General features: G+C 40.8%; 1 protein-coding gene across 1 annotated transcript in view; it reads left to right on the forward strand.

Annotated features, from left to right (window-relative positions):
- The window catches only part of LOC108416251 (antigen WC1.1-like), a 30,632-nt gene extending 23,902 nt beyond the window's left edge, over positions 1–6,730 (forward strand). The window contains exons 14-19 of the mRNA XM_037540232.1: positions 1,315–1,377; positions 1,723–1,785; positions 1,873–1,950; positions 5,219–5,281; positions 5,400–5,462; positions 5,666–6,730. Of these exons, the coding sequence (XP_037396129.1) occupies positions 1,315–1,377; positions 1,723–1,785; positions 1,873–1,950; positions 5,219–5,281; positions 5,400–5,462; positions 5,666–5,712 (377 nt within the window). The 3' untranslated portion in view covers positions 5,713–6,730. The remainder of the gene's footprint in view (positions 1–1,314; positions 1,378–1,722; positions 1,786–1,872; positions 1,951–5,218; positions 5,282–5,399; positions 5,463–5,665) is intronic.
- The last annotated feature ends 11,352 nt before the right edge of the window (positions 6,731–18,082 follow it).

Below are 18,082 nucleotides of genomic sequence, written 5' to 3' on the forward strand. Positions count from 1 at the left end.
ACCAGAACATATTAGAGGAGAATTTAATCTCACTGACCAATTAAGGTGAGAAGGTGGACATTTTAACAACGACCCCAAACATACAGCCAAAATAGTGCAAAGCTGGTTTCTAATATTTGAGAGGCTAGGCTGCGTTTGTACATGGCTCATGCACTTGCTTTGCAGTCTCTCAAATTTCAGTCCATTTTTTTTCAACTTTATGGAGAATTTTTACATTTTGAGTTTAATGTAGAGGGCCTTAATAACTTTGGGGAATTAAAGCCTATTGCATAGAGAAATGGACCAAAATGCTGAAAACATTTTTGCCTCTGTTTTATTTATTGTACGTATGATTTTTGGGGACCTTATGCATACATAATTTTATTTATAAAGAAAAATACAAAGAAATATATTATGTGAGTGAACTAAAAAAAAAATAATAATAATCTGTCTGAATATTTGTTTCCCCTCACTTTTAAACTCAGACATGAAATGTATAACTGTGATGACCTAGGGAGGTAAATGTGGCTCTATGGCTCCAAGCAAGAATCTGCTGCTGGTTGACAAGACAGGTAGTGTGTATATGTGTATCATTCTCAGCACTGCAGTAACACTGATGTGGTGGTGGTGTGTTAGTGTGTGTTGTGCTGATACGAGTGCATCAGACACAGCAGTGCTGCTGGAGTTTTTAAACACTGTGTCCACTCCCTGTCCACTCTATTAGACACTCCTACCTTATCAGTCTACCTTGTAGATGTAAAGTCAGAGACGATAGCTCATCTGCTGCTGCACAGTTTGTGTTGGTCATCCTCTAGTCCTTCGTCAGTAGTCATAGGACGCTGCCCACAGGACACTGTTGGTGGATATTTTTGGTTGGTGGTCTATGCTCAGTCCAGCAGTGACACTGAGGTGTTTAAAAACTCCAGCAGCACTGCTGTGTCTGATCTACTCAGACCAGGGCAACACACACTAACACACCACCACCACCACATCAGTGTTACTGCAATGATAAGAATGATCCACCACCCAAATAGTACCTGCTCTGGGAGGGTCCATGTGGGTCCTGACCACTAAAGAACAGGGTAAAAGGGGGCTAACAAAGTATGGAGAGAAACAGATGGACTACAGTCTGTAACTGTAGAACTACAATGTGCACCTATATAGTAAGTGGAGCTAATAAAAATGGTCAGTGAGCGTAGAAACTAGGAGGGTTATGATGTTTTGTTTCATTGGTGTAGCTTGTATTTTGGCTAGCGTACAGTTCGCTGGTATTAATAGGAGCTTTTATGTGCTTGTGTTTGACATTTTCTGACATTCTGAATGAATTTGTGACAGTAAATATCCTCTCTGAAGAACAACATTCAGGATATGAGGATGTGGATGAGGAGCTTCTCTCAGGTAAGAGGATCAGATCATGTGAGTTTTATACTCTGTTCAACTTGAATATTAGAATTGTTATTGTAAAAAATATTCAAATCATCGTATTCATTCTTTAGCCAGGACTTCCAGGCTTGTATAGATTGTTGATTTCTCTTCTGTGAGCTGATTAAATCAGACACTCTCGCATTAATGTCTTCAAAATGTTGTGCAGGCTGATGACATTCATGCACAAGATTTGAAACATACATTTTTCCATCTCCTGAAGTTTGAACATATCACAGTTACTGCTTCAGAAATTAACTTCTGCAGGAGTGTCAGGCTGATGGAGTGACATGGAAACTAGCTTTCTTTTTTCTTTTCCAGCAAAGGCTGTGAATGAGGAAAAAGCTGAATATTATGATGATGCCTCCACCCGTAGCCTGAAAAGTGGGTGCCTTTTATAGAGATCCCTTCATTCAAGACTTTATGAAAAGATTAATCAACATTTTGTGAAACATGTTTTGTTTGATTTAGGTGAGGTGGGAACTAGAGACACTCCAGATACCTATGATGATGTCATTTCTGCTGGACACACAACAACTAGAGAAGCAAGTATGTTCCTGTTTTGTAATTCTTGCATCACTCGTCGGTGCTACAACAAAGCAGCTTTGGTTTGGTTTGAGTAGAAAAAAAGAAATGTTGGTATAACGACTGATAGAGTAGGATTAATCTCTCTCTGCTAAAGAGTCACAACCAAGTGGAGACATCTGCTTAGTCACATACACAATAAAGCATTTAACACTCTTCTCCATGCATGTCCTATTATACTGTGCTAACAGTGAGTTGCAGAGGAAGCTGCTCCTTCCCTTCTCTGTATGGTTGCACTCAGACTCAGAATCCATCCATCCATCCATCCATCCATCCATCCATCCATCCATCCATCCATCCATCCATTATCTTCTGCTTCTCCGGGGTTCGGGTCGCGGGGGCAGCATCCTAAGCAATGAAGCCCAGACCTCCCTTTCCCCAGCCACTTCCACCAGCTCTCCAAGGGGGATTCCGAGGCGCTCCCAGGCCAGCTGGGCGATATAGTCACGACAGCGTGTCCTGGGTCTTCCCCGGGGTCTCCTCCCAGGTGGACTTGCCTGTGACACCTCCCGAGGCTGGCTCCTCTCGACGTGAAGAAGCAGCGGCTCTACTTCGAGTCCCTCCCGGATGACTGAACTTCTCACCCTATCTCTAAGGGAGAGTCCCTTGTACCATCACTCGTGAACAAGACCCCGAGATACTTGAACTCCTCCACTTGAGGCAAGAGCCTATCCCCGACCCAGAGAGGGCTCTCCATCCTTTTCCGCCTGAGAACCATGGTCTCGGATTTAGAGGTACTCATTCTCATCCCGGCCGCTTCACATTCGGATGCAAACCGATCCAGCGAAACCTTTAGTTCGCAGCCTGATGTCCCCAATAGGACCACATCATCTGCAAACAGCAGCGATGTGACCCTGAGGTCACCAAACCAGACACTCTCCATCCCTTGACTGCGCCTAGAAATTCTATCCATAAAAATTATGAATAGAATCGGTGACAAAGGGCAGCCCTGACGGAGTCCAACTCTCACTCGGAACGAATCTGACTTACTGCCTGCTATGCAAACCAAACTCCAGCTTTGTTTGTACAGGGCCTGAATGGCTCGTAGCAAAGAGCCATGTACCCCGTACTCCCGAAGCACCTCCCACAGAATACCCCGGGGAACACAGTCGAATGCCTTCTCCAGATCCACAAAGCACATGTGGACTGGTTGGGCAAACTCCCAAGAACCCTCCAGAATCCTGGAGAGGGTGAAGAGTTGGTCCAGTGTTCCACGACCAGGGCGGAACCCGCACTGCTCCTCCTGGATCCGAGGTTCGACTATAAGCCGGACTCTCTTCTCCAGTACCCCTGCATAGACCTTACCAGGGAGGCTGAGGAGTGTGATTCCCCTGTAGTTGGAACACACCCTACGGTCCCCTCTTTTAAAAAGAGGCACCACCACCCCAGTCTGCCAATCCAGTGGCACCGCAATGTCCACGCAATGTTGAAAAGGCGTGTTAACCAAGATAGCCCCACAACATCCAGAGCCTTGAGGAACTCAGGGCGGATCTCATCCACCCCTGGAGCCTTGCCAACAAGGAGCTTCTTAACTACCTTAGCCATTTCAGCCTCAGTAATGGACAAGCCTATTCCCATGTCCCCAGACTCAGCCTCCTCACTGGAGAACGTGTCGGTGGGATTGAGAAGGTCCTCAAACTATTCCTTCCACCGCCCAATGACGTCTTCAGTCGAAATCAGCAGCACACCATCTCCCCTATATACAGTGCGAGTGGCACACTGCTTTCCCCTTCTGAGTCGACGGTTTGCCAGAATCTTTTTTCAGAGCTGACTTAAAGTCAGTTTCCAAGGCCTCACCAAACTCCTCCCATACACGGGTTTTTGCCTTGGCGACGACTGAAGCCGCAGATCGCTTGGCCTGTCGATACCTGCCAGCTGCCTCTGGTGTCCCACAGGCCAACCATGCCCGGTAGGACTCCTTCTTCAGCTTGACGGCATCTCTCACCTGGGGTGTCCACCAACGGGTTAGAGGATTAATGCCCCGACAGGCACCAACTACCTTACGGCCACAGTTACAGTCAGCCACTTCAACAATGGAGGAACGGAACATGGCCCATTCTGAGTCAATGTCCCCCACCTCCCCCGATATCTGGTCAAAGTTCTAACGGAGGTGTGAGTTGAAGATCAATCTGACAGGTTCTTCTGCCAGACGTTCCCAGCAAACCCTCACTATACGTTTGGGCTTGCCTGGTCTGACTGGCATCTTCCCCCACCACCTGATCCAACTCACCACCAGGTGGTGATCAATTGACAGCTCAGCTCCTCTCTTTACCCGAGTGTCCAAAACACATGGCTGCAAATCCGATGACATGACTACAAAGTCGATCATTGAACTGCGGCCTAGGGTGTCCTGGTACCATGTGCACTTATGGACATCCTTGTGTTCAAACATGGTGTTCGTGATGGACAGACTGTGGTTTGCACAGAAGTCCAAAAACTGAACACTACTCAGGTTCAGGTCAGAGAGGCCATTCCTCCCAATCACACCCCTCCAGGTCTCACTGTCATTGCCCACGTGAGCATTGAAGTCCCCCAGTAGGACAATAGAGTCTCCAGGAGGAGTACTTTCAAGCACCCTTCCCAAGGACTCTAAGAAGGCTGGGTACAGCAGTCAGGACCCGTTCCCCAACCCGAAGACGTAGGGAAGCTACCCTCTCGTCCACCAGAGAAAACCCCAACATACAGGCACTGAGTCGAGGGGCTATGAGAAAGCCCACACCTGCACGCCGCCTCTCACCATGGGCAACTCCAGAAAAGAATAAAGTCCAGCCCCTCTCAAAGAGATTGGACCCAGAGCCCAAGCTGTGTGTTGAGGTGAGCCCGACTATATCTAGCCGGTATCTCTCAACCTCGCGCACCAACTCAGGCTCCTTCCCCGCCAGTGAGGTAACGTTCCAAGTTCCAAAAGCCAGTTTCAGCAACCGAGGATCAGAATGCCAAGGCCCACGCCTTCGGACACTGCCCGATCCACAACGCACCGAACCCCTACTACTGCCCCTCCCATTGGTGGTGGGTCGATGGGAGGGGGGACTCATGTAACGCCTTCGGGCTGGGCCCGGCCGGGCACCATGAGTAAATGCCCGGCCACCAGACGCTCGCTGGCGAGCCCCTCCACCAGGCCTGGCTCCAGGGTGGGACCCCGGTAACCCTGTTCCGGGCAGGGTAGACTCAGAATCATGTGACAGAACTATAAAAATTAAGCTTAGTGGCACTAAAACTGACATTTTTACAGAGAACAAGGTGGAGCTCTATGATGACGCCGTTCCTGCTGGAAAGAATCTACAGGTTACAGCAGGTTTGTTCCTCTAAAAATTGAAAATTCATGTGAACATGTCGTGAACCAGCATCTGTTCAATAATAAAACCATATTTATTCTTCATCGTATCATAATTTTTCCACATATGCCTGTGCAGTGTACACACCAGAGAACTATGATGATGTCATCACTCCTGGACAGGATTTTGGAGATTCAGCAGGTGAGTCTCCTTTCTATTTTATTGAGGGGTAAACAGGTTTTTTTCTTTCTCTCACACGTCATTGCGCAGTGCTGTTAGATAAACATGGATTTGCATCACTGTAACGTTACATACGTGATGAACGGCGCTGCAGTGATGCATATATGGAGTGATATGCCTGTGTTTAAGATGTTTGTCACTTACTGAAGAACGTTTACTTTCAGGCTATGATGATGTGGATGTGTCTGAGAAAGAGGCACAAATCATCTGACAGAGACCCAAATAATGCGTCTACTCAGGAAATGACATTCGAGCTTCTTAAAATCAGCCAAAGTTTGAAGAACAACAAATTATTTTATATTCTTCTTGAAGATGTTTGTATTCTTGTGACTGTGCTATTTTTTTACTCAGGAAGAGCAAAATGTTCTCTAACTAATTGCATTCTAAGCCACTTTGCTTTCTTTTTCAAAAAAAAAGGAAATTTAAAAACTTCAAAGAAAAACTGCTTAAATACACACATTAGCTTTAATTTCATGGCCTGTGAATGTTATTTACATTTAATTTCTTGCTCTATTAATTTGCTTTGCTGCTCTTTGTAGCTGCTCATCAGTGAGGCTACAAATTCTGTATTATGCAAATGTTTATTCAGTTCAGTCCTGATTATATAGAGTAATAAGTAAATGAACAGCTCTTCATGTTTCACTGTAAAGAGCAGAGACAGATGAAGGTGTTTTAGGTTGGAGGTGCTTCATCATTTTAGCAGCACATAAGTGATAAATATCATGATGTCATCATCAATAGTGTTTTTTTTTTCTTATTCATTAGAATTTTCTGGGGGAATGACATGATACAGCCTACATACATGATACAGTACTCCTATAACCAGCACAGCAATCACAGCTGACCTGCTGTCTCAGCAAATGAGCTGAGCACTGACCAGTCAGACTGCTGATTAGAGGAGTAAAGCAGTTTGTGTTGCAGCCGTAGTCAAACTACATGTCAACATCTAGAGAGATTATTACAATTTTAGAAAATATCCATGGGACCGGGATAATTGTTAGCTGGAAATTTAAAGATTTAATACCATATTATTTTATTGCTTATATTTTATGGGCACAGAATATTTTAAAGTGGTCTTTTGTTGTTGTTTTTTTTTCTCCTGAAATCTGGAGGTGCTGGATCCCACTCAGCACTCCTCCTTCCCCCATCGTTGCTTCAGAGTATATTTTGCCTGATTAACAGTTCAATCATTGATGTGAAATGAAAATAAAAGCTGATATTTTGCTGTAGATCATGTTTATAAGGATACATGACAATCACACGCTTTTCAAGACAGCTCACATAAACTTATATACACATTTAGAAAGGCTTATTCCAATAAGCAGTTACTGGCATTAAGGCAGCTTTTGTCAGATTCACTGCCAAATTGACATGATGCCTTTGTGAAATGACAGATGTTATGACAGCTGACTTTTTAGTAGGATTGTGTCCATTTTACAGTTTATGTCCTGTTTGTAATAGTGTCCACTTCACATGCAAAATAAAATAATACACTGGACATTTTAATCCTGTGAAAATTTCAATCCCATTTTGTTGCCAGAAATGACACAAAATGGGCCGAAACTGTTCTACATCAAGGTAGATTCTTTATTGATTATTGAATATTGTGTATGGAAAAGTAACGTCTTATAGCACCACCGTCAGGAGAGAAAGGAAAGATGTGACTCCATGAAGCTGCAGTTTAAGTGACAGAAGGTTAAAAAAAACTAGATCACAAACTGCTCATTTACTTAAGAGCCAAACAGGATAAAATGTACATAACTCATGCTAGATTTCCACAATTACTAATCATAACATCTTATATCAGCACAGAGAAGCTCACTTTACTTATAAAGGGCAGAGAAAATATACAGAACTCTGTCATTACAGAGCATCAGTGTCAAAACCCTCAGATATAAACATAATAGAATAGATTTTCATTCAGTGTTCACACAGTGTAAAAGCGTCTTTGGAGCAGTGCTCACTTTTGTTTTGCAAGCAGCCTCACTTGTGAAGCGTGTAACTTACCACAAATACACTGAGCTACAAAGTCAGTTTGTTTAACATGCTGTGATTTCACCCTAGAAAGTGTTGTGACACCTGATGTCAACAAAAACCTGTTACTTTATGAGAACTGCAGCTTACTGGAATAAGATTTTATAACCATTCACATAAGTTTATGTCAGCTGTCATAAAAGGCTTAAAATGTTAAGATATTTTTAAAAATAAATATCTAATTTAATTATTGAAAATGATTTTCATTCTAAATTAATACATCATATGGTCATTGCTGAGACTGAATTGTGTTAAAAGGTTAAATTTATTATAGCTGAACAGAGTTAGTGATTTTTAATTAAACAGTAAATGTGATTCCAAACTAGAAAGTGTTCTACAAAGTAAATATGCCAGGGTGGAGTCCTCTTCTTCACCATGACTGTCACAAACAGTGGTGTAACATGCAGAACATTATAGCAACTCTGATAATAAAGTGTGATTTTTGTCATAAATGTTTGTCTTTTTTTTTTATCTCTGTATAAAAAAGTTAGAAAAACTAGTTTTTAATAAATTGTTTTAAACTGGAAAAAGATGGAGGCTTTGAGAGGAAATACAGCTGAAATTCTACACTGACCAGCTCTTTATATTACTGATTAAACAGTTATTGATAGCAAAGAAAGCATTTACAAATTCTTTAACTCTTTAACTGCCCCAGTGTACGTCATGCTTGACAAGTGGCCTCAGCTGCGTTACATTAGACTTGCAGCTTCGATTTTCAGGTAAGTCGGTATTCAGGAGCAAGCAGTTTGTTACAATTCATAGAGCTGGAGATGGATATAAAAAGATATCAAAGCATTTTGTCATACCAGTAGCAATTTATAAAGACCATAATCCAGAAATGGAAGAAACACTGACACATTTAAACTCCACCAGAAACTGGACGACCAAGCAAACACTCCTGCTTTGTCTTAAATAAAATGTTCAACCACATCAACCTTTTGTAGGTAAGATTGGACGCTCCACATTGAAGATGCTGTGCTTAACCATCCAAGACCCAAAACCCACTACTCTCTATTAATAGGCTGCCCCTCTCTGTGTACCCCTGCATAACAATGATCAAATGTAAAACTGCAGACTGACTGTCAATCCATCTGTAAAGAACTGGTGTTGAATCTGTCGTCTCATCACTGCCACCTGATAACAAACAGCATCTCACTGATGAAGTCATTTTGACAATTTCCACTCAGAATTCCCAAAAATCAACAACCTCCTAAAATACATCCCCCGGAGCGCATCGACTGCATCCCCAAACCACAGTAATGCCTTAAATCAGTGTTTCTCAGCTCTGGTCCTGGAGGCGTACTGGCCTGCACATTTAGTGTTTACCCTGCACTCAACACACCAGATCCAACTGATCAGCTCTTTTACAGCTCATTATACAATTAAAGTGGCTACGTTAAATGAGGAAAAGCATTAATATATGCAGGGCAGTGGGTCTCCAGAGCCAGATATTTGAAGCCCTGCCTTAATTGACTCAGACATACCTATAAAACTGTGTTCTGCCCTCCACTAGAGTCTCCATCTTCCTTTAATCTGCTTTAATGGTCCTTCTCTCTCCTCTGCATCAACAGTGTGATACACTTTACTGTAATAACATGAAGCTAAAGGCCTATATCACAGCATATTTATATCACTGTGGTAATTCTGTATGTGATGTGGTAAATATGTGATCAGCTGATAAGAATCTGTTTGGCAGCTGAAGCTGTTCATCCTTTGAAGTTCTTGGTTTAGTGGAGGAGCAGGAAGCTGTGGATCAGCAGGTGTGTGTAGAGGAGCAGGAGAAAGAGAGAGAGCTAGGGATGTGGTGAAGAGGGAGAGGGGGCTAGAGAAGAGAGTCAAGTTGAGTGGTCTGTATTTATCTTTATGTATCCTTATACACAAGTACATAAATATTAAATATACAGAAATTGAGAATTTCATAGCATATATATATCCATATATACACTGATCAGCCATAACATTATAACCACCTCCTTTTTTCTACACTCATTGTCCATTTTATCAGCTACTCTTACTATATAGGTGCACTTTGTAGTCCATCGGTTTCTCTGCATGCTTTGTTAGCCCCCTTTTACCCTGTTCTTCAGTCGTCAGGACCCCCATGGATCCTCACAGAGCAGGTGCTAATTGGGTGGTGGATCTTTCTTGGCACTGCAGTAACACTGACATTGTGGTGGTGTGTTAGTGTGTGTTGCACTGATCTAAGTGGATCAGACACAGCAGTGCTGCTGGAGTTTTTATGTTATATTACAAATGAATGTTGCTGCTGTCTGAAGAAAACCTAATATCTCCTTTTTTACGTTTTTCGGATTTTGACATAATTTGAAAACACCTGTTACCCTTTACATTGTGTGTAAATTTCTTGATGAATGAAATAAAAGAAAAGATCCAAATGGCTTGGGAAAATCTCTGATTCCACTGACTCACATTAAGAGTAAAGCAGATTCTTTCCTCTTCTGTAAAGTTACGATTTTGGAGATACGACGTTTTCTCCCAATAACAGCGATAAACAGCAGTTTGGACTGAACTTCTTTAAATAATAATGACACTCCGCATGTACGTATGTGTGTGTGTGTGTGTGTGTGTGTGCGTGTGTGTGTGTGTGAGCTGGTTATCAGTGTGTGGATCAGCTCTCTGCAGGTGCAGCATTAATGCTGTATTACACTGGAGTGTAAATTATATATTTTTTTCTTTTTATTTTAGATTTTAAAGCTGTTTGTGAGCTTATGAAAGTGTGTTAAACTGAACACAGCTTTCACAAGCTCACAAACAGATCATACCTAAAATATGAGCATTTCATATCATCACCAGGGATATAAATGTAAAAATTCTGCCTCCAAACAAAATCTTTAGTAAGTATCAGTTGAGAAATAATTAAAAAAATAGCTGCTAATAGTATTTCAATACATACTGCAAGGAATTTTAATAAAAGTGTTCCCAGCTTTCCTATTTAGAAAACCAGCAAAGCAGAAGACAATCATAGATTTGTGTTCTGCTGATTTTCCTGACAGAAATGCTGTGTTACCCAAGTGGTCTTCTGCTGAGCAATGTAATAGAGACATAAGTTAAGCAGTTATAGACTTCTTCTATAAACCCAGGTGTATTCAATGATTTCAACTATGAAATATATGAATTATTAAAATCATACAGAGTTTTAGTTGTTACCACTTAGAACAACATAAAAGCTCACAATTTATCCTTTATCTAAATATGACACTGATTCCCATCACAGTCTTGAAACTCTCAAAATATGTGATGTGAACACTGCATATTAGAAATGAAACAAAGAGCAAAAATATGTATTTCCTCAAAATAAAAACAGCTATTTTGCCACTCATGCCTCTTGAAATTGCTGTGTGAATGAGATAATTTAGGAAAAAGATATTAAACTGTCTTAAAAAAATCTAAATCTGTGCTAAACATATCAGAACATCCTTGCTTACAGGAACTCTTAAGCTAAGTTAACTTATGAACTTAGAGAGCGTATATTCCTGTTTCCTGCTCTGGGCACAAGCATTTTAGAACCCAGATGGAAGGGCCAAAAAAATATTTAAATCAATATTCATTTAATCTCTAATGTATTAGTAATATTTTCCATGTAGTCATTATTGCATTTCTTTTATATATATATATATATATATATATATATATATATATATATATATATATATATATATAAACCAATACCAATACCAACCAAAGTAAAACAAATACCTTTGTCAAATATTTATTATCAAAATGAATTATTGAAAAGGTGCATGATCTAGTTATAATCATCTGAGGGGTTGTAATCTCCCATGAAAGTAAACGAAGACATCAGTAAATGAATGATATCCGTAATAATTGTGCATTTCATGTTCTCTTTTTTCCTGATGTTAGAAGTCAGGCTGGTTGGTGGCTCTGGTGGAGAGTGGAGGTTCTTCATGGAGAGACCTGGTCCACAGTGTGTGATGCTGACTTTGACCAGCAGGATGCAGAGGTTGTGTATCGAGAGCTGGGCTGTGGGCTTCCTGTGGAGGTGCTGGGAGGAGCTGCTTTTGGCAAAGGGGAGGGTCAGATGTGGTCAGAGGAGCTTCAGTGTAGATGCAACGAATCTCAGATTCACTTCTGTCCAACAACATCTTCACTCAGACACAACTGCTCTCATGACAATGACGTGGGACTGGTGTGTGCTGGTAAGAATTTCAAATATACTTTTTATTTTCTTTATCCTTCCATAATTATTTAACGGTCTTTCACCTCCCCTAAATGTAATTTTAGCTCCCCCCTCCTCCACCCCTAGTAAATGTACATCACTAGTCCCTATCATCTATAGTTTACTCTCATTCACAATATTCTGTAATAGCAGGGAGAGGAGCTGCTGCTGGTGTTGCTCTAATGCAGCACTGCCTCTGCTTTACTAACAGAGATTGATAAACATCACATTCAGCCAATCATATTTGACCTCATACATTGTAAGCCAGTCATATCAGAGCTGGGGTAGGGGCTCTGTTTATGTACTACAAAGTATCCGGTAGCTGAGCTGAAGACAGGATTTTGGCTAAAAGGTCACTAAAATAGACATGATAACACTACCTTATTAAAACACTGTGAATACAACCACTTACACTATGGATTTGGTGGCAAATCATGGTCAGTACAGCTGGATATCTTATTTCATTTGGTTGCTTAACTCTATCTAGCTAACTTTAGTTAATTTGGGTTTGCATGAGGTAAAGAAAAGAGGCTAGGCTAACTAACATTAACTAACTTGCTGACAAGCCAATTAGTTTAACCTCATAGAGTCTCTAGTGTAACATCACTTCATAGTAAGGGTGTGAAACAGTGAGGGTGGCAAAGAGCAAAAAGAAGGTTGCTCCCGATTGCTTTCACTCCAGTCCTGCTTAGGTGGGTTATCCTTTTCAAGTCATACTGAGCAAAATTAGAAAAGCTAAGGAAGTCGTGTTTTGTTAGTTGTGATGCCAACCTAAAAGAAGTAAATGACCAGAATGCACCCAACACCTATTTTGAAATAAACATACCAAAAAGACAACAGATTCTTTCTTCAGCAACAGAGAACTAGTACAAATAAATAGATTGTTTTGGTTTTAATGAATTATGAGTAGTACAGTTGTTCAAGATTGTGACAGAAGGATAGCAGCAAGAGTGAAAGGGAAGGTTTACAAGACAGTAGTGCGTCCTGCTATGATGTATGGTTTGGAGACTGTGGCTCTGTCTAAAAGACAGGAGGCTGAGCTGGAGGTGGCGGAGATGAAGATGCTGAGATTTTCGTTGGGAGTGACAAGGCTGGACAAGATTAGAAATGAGCAGATCAGAGGGACAGTGAAGGTGGAGCAGTTTGGAGATAAAACTAGAGAGGCCAGGTTGAGATGGTTTGGACATGTGTTGAGGAGGAATAATGGATATATTGGGCAAAGAATGTTGGAGATGGAGCTGCCGGGTAGAAGGAGAAGAGGTAGACCTCAGAGAAGGTTTATGGATGAAGCTATACGTGGATATCTAGATTGCTGCAGCAATTAGGCTACTTCTTTAATAATTTACCTTTTTTGTTACTGCTGAACAAAGACAGTTACACGTTGTCATGATTTACATTAAAATATCAAGCTTACTGACAATGATACTGACATTTATTTCTACTTTTTGATAGAGAACAAGGTGGAGATCTATGATGATGCCATGCCTAATGGAGAGAATTCACACCTTACAGCAGGTTTGTTTCTCTAAAAATAGGAAACGCATTGAGACACACTGTGAATCAGCATCAGTTCAAAAACAAAACCGCTGATATCAAAATTTGTCCATGTATGTTGGTGCAGTGTATACACCAGAGAACTATGATGATGTCATCAGTCCTGGACAGGATTTAGGAGAAGCAGCAAGTAAGTCTATGGAACTTTTATTTAGGTGGCGACATGTGACATTGCACAATACTGGAGTTTGATAGCTCAATGATGTTGCTTGTATTTAAGAAGATTGTCTCTTAATGAACAACTGTAAATACAATGGCAGACTGAGGTCTTCCGCACCAAATATGGGGCAAAAATAGTTAATAATGCATTAGATATTATGAGATATATTTTAAATGAAAATTTATTTTATCTTCTTCTTCCACTTTTAGACTACGATGATGTGGTAGAGCTTCCTGAGGCAGAGGGATAGACCATTTGACAGAGACCCAAACAATGCATCTGCTGAAATTACTAAATCAGGTTAAAACCTTTTGAAAGTCAACCAAAGATTAAACATTACCAAAATGTGTCTTTTAACATTTTTTTTTATACTTTGCTTTATACTCTCTCTCTCTCTCTCTCTCTCTCTCTCTCTCTCTCTTGATAGATAGATAGATAGATAGATAGATAGATAGATAGATAGATAGATAGATAGATAGATAGATAGATAGATAGTGTAAAGCTAATGCTGTGTTAGCTTTACACAAGATGTAACGGGACCGATGTCTTCCAAAAAGTACCACCTTTGATCCGTCAGTTGGCAGAATATTATCCCAGAAGTTTTGGCGGTCATCTAGTTGTGAGACAAGACAAGCCTTTGAGTTCTTTTTGGTCAGCAGTGATTGTGTCTCACAACTCTCCCATGGATGCCATTTTTGCCCTGTGTCTTTCTTATTGTGAAATCATGTACATTGACCTCAACTGAGGCAAGTGATGACTGCAGTTCTTTAGATGTTCATCTGGGTTCTTTGGTGACCTCTTAGATGTGTCATTGATGCGCTTTTGGTGAAATTTTGGTAGGGCAGCCACTCCTTGAAAGGATCACCACTGTTACAAATTTTCTCCATTTGTGAGTAAAAGTTCTCTCTGTGGTTTGCTGGACTCCCAGAGCCAAAGCATTGTCTTTGTAAACCTTTCCAGACTGATAAATTTCAACAATGTTCCGCATCTGTATTAGAATTTCTATAGAACATGTTTTTTGAGATCTTCTAACCTGCTTCACATTGCAAAATATTGCCACATTGAAGTGATGTTCTTTTGTCAAATATTAAAGTAAGTTTGATGATCACAGCACTGTACATTCAGTATTGCAAAATAATTATTCAGTTCAGTACTGATTGTGTAGCTCAGGGGTGCCCAATTTAGGTCCTGGAGACCACCCTGAAGATTTTATCTCTAACCATAATGTAGCACAGTTGATCCTGATATTGAAGGCCTTCAGGTGCATTTGACTAATAGAGCCAGTTGTGTTTGATCCGAACTATCCAAGGTGGTGAAACTCCAGGACCATAATTGGGCCTTTATACACTCACCTGCCACATTATTAGTTGCTTGTTAACATCCAATTGCTTGTTAACTTCCAGTGAGCGGCAGTTGTGTGGACGAAAATGCCTTGTTGGTGTGAGAAGTCAGAGGAGAATGGGCAGACTGGTTAGAGATGATAGGCAACAGTAATTCAAATAACAACCAAAATCTCTGAGGAATGTTTCTAACACCTTGCTGAAAGTATGCCACGAAGAATTAAGGCAGTTCTGAAGGCAAAAGGGGGCCCAACCTTTTACTAGCAAGGTGTACATAATAAAGTGGCCGGTGAGTATATGATATGGTGTAATAAGCAAATGAGCAGATATCCATATATCACTCTACAGAGCAGAGACACAGAATGTTTTAAGTTGGAAGTGTAGCATAAAAGAGATGATGTCATGCTAGATAGTGGTTGATGTAGTGTAGTGGGTGACACCTCTGCCTTCTACACTGTAGACTGGAGTTCAATCCCCCACCCGGGTAATCATATTACACTATACCAATAAGAGTCCTTGGGCAAGACTCCTAACACTGCCTTCGCCTACCTCTGTAAAACAATTAAATTGTAAGTCGCTCTGGATAAGAGCGTCAGTCAAATGATATAAATGTAAATAGTATGGGTGTGTGTTGTTTTTTTTTTTTTTAAATGACAAGATACTCCTTACCACATCACTGCTATTTTATATGATTTTACAGTATTTCAGCCATAATATAGAATTTTATATATACATACATACATACATACATATATATATATACATACATATATATATACATACATACATACATACATACATACATATATATATATATATATATATATATATATATATATATATATATATATATATATATATATATATATATATATATATATATATATATATATATAGCTGTTATAGCTGATGTTAAATCCTGTGAAGATTCCAGGTTTGGACAGACAGAGAAACCACACTCCAGAGCTAAACCATACTTAAGTCTCCTTTAATCACAATTCAGTTAATAAAATAATGAGAGAATAAAAGAAAGTCAAACTTCAGATCCATGCTTGTCTTTATTTATTGTTTTTATTGGTTAGTCCAAAGGTTTTCATAGCTTCAGGTTTACATTCCAACACATGGTTCCACTGGTTTAATCAACTGACCTTGATCTTCAAACAACTGATCATGTGGGTTCCTGCATTTGTTCCTGGTTAAAAAACATTAAATCACTTCAGCCTTTTGCAGATGAAACTGGACCCTCATTAAACACACTGTGCTTCGCCATCGAAGACCCATAACCTACTACTGAGACAGTTATAAATAGGCTACTCCACCCCCCTAAATTTATTATTTTTTTAAATGAAGAACAGGTGTTGAATCTGTCGTCTCACCCCTGTCGCCTGATAACAAATAACATCTCAGTGTTACAGTCCTTTCCAGCTAAAATCAACAACCTCCTGAAACCCTATTCCTCAGAGCCTACCCACTGCATCCCTAAATCACAGAAATACCTTAAATGGCTGATACATCCCTACAAAACTCTGCTTTGTGCCCACTAGATTCTTCTCATACCTGTAATCCACTTTTTACAGCAGGAGAAACCAAAGTCTGTCTCTCTCCTCTGCACTGACATTAAAATGTAATTTACTATAATGACAAAGCTGATGGCTGCTTTATATCACAGCATATTTACAGTTGTGCAGTCATTCTGTATGTGATGTGGTAAATATGTGATCTGCTGATAAGAATCTGTTTGGCAGCTGAAGCTGTTTATCCTTTGAAGTTCTTGGTTTAGTGGAGGAGCAGGAAGCCACGTATCAGCAGGTGTGTGTAGAGGAGCAGGAGAGAGAGAGAGCTGGGATGTGGTGAGGAGGGAGAGAGGAGAGTCTAATTGAGTGATCTTTATTTTGTCATTCCTCAACTCTTATACACTGGAACTTCTTGAGGTCCATGGTGCAACATGAACAGCAGAACATTACACATAACTACATACAGTGCAGATATACGGGAGGACAGTGTGAAACACCTACAGAATATACAATACATACACCAGATACATCAAACATACAGGACAATAAATACATGTGTATGTGTGTGTTTGTGAGTATCAATGTATGTGTACATGCATATTTGTGCATGAGTGGGTGAGTAGGTTATCTATGCGTGTGTGTGTGTGTGTGTGTGTGTGTGTGTGTATGTGTGTGAGACAGTGAGAGAGAGTAGGTTACCCGTTTGTGTGTGTGTATGTGTGTGTGAGAGAGAGGGTGTGTGTGTGTGTGTGTGAAAGAGTAGGTTATTTGTTTGTGTGTGTGTGTGACAGTGAGAGAGAGTAGGTTATCAGTTTGTGTGTGTGTATGTGTGTGTACGAGAGAGAGAGAGAGAGAGAGAGAGAGAAAAGTGTGTGTGTGAGAGAGAGAGTAGGTTATCAGTGTGCATGTCTGTGTGAGAGAGAGTGTGTGCGTCTGTGTGTGTGAGTAGGTTACTTGTTTGTGTGTGTGTGTGTGTGTGAGTGAGTGAGTGAGTAGGTTATATGTGTGTGTGTGTGTGTGTGTGTGTGTGTGTGTGTGTGTGTGTGTGTGAGTGAGTACGTTATTTGTGTGTGTGTGTGTGTGTGTGTGAGAGAGAGTAAGTTGTGTGTGTGTGTGTGTGTGTGTGTGAGTGAGTAGGTTATTTGTGTGTGTGTGTGTGTGTGAGAGAGAGAGAGTAGGTTATGTGTGTGTGTGTGTGTGTGAGTGAGTAGGTTATTTATGTGTGTGTGTGTGTGTGTGTGTGTGTGTGTGAGAGAGAGAGAGTAGGTTATGTGTGTGTGTGTGTGTGTGAGTGAGTGAGTAGGTTATATGTGTGTGTGTGTGTGTGTGTGTGTGTGTGAGTGAGTAAGTTATTTGTGTGTGTGTGTGTGTGTGAGAGAGAGAGAGAGTAGGTTATGTGTGTGTGTGTGTGTGTGAGTGAGTGAGTAGGTTATATGTGTGTGTGTGTGTGTGTGTGTGTGTGTGTGTGTGTGTGTGTGAGTGAGTAAGTTATTTGTGTGTGTGTGTGTGTGTGAGAGAGAGTAAGTTGTGTGTGTGTGTGTGTGAGTGAGTAGGTTATTTCTGTGTGTGTGTGTGTGTGTGTGTGTGTGAGAGAGAGAGTAGGTTATGTGTGTGTGTGTGTGTGTGAGTGAGTAGGTTATTTATGTGTGTGTGTGTGTGTGTGTGTGTGTGTGTGTGTGTGTGTGTGTGTGTGAGAGAGAGAGTAGGTTATGTGTGTGTGTGTGTGTGTGTGTGAGTGAGTAGGTTATTTGTGTGTGTGTGTGTGTGTGAGAGAGAGAGAGAGA

Source organism: Pygocentrus nattereri, chromosome 1, assembly GCF_015220715.1.
Source record: "Pygocentrus nattereri isolate fPygNat1 chromosome 1, fPygNat1.pri, whole genome shotgun sequence".
In the NCBI taxonomy this organism is placed as follows: Eukaryota; Metazoa; Chordata; class Actinopteri; order Characiformes; family Serrasalmidae; genus Pygocentrus; species Pygocentrus nattereri.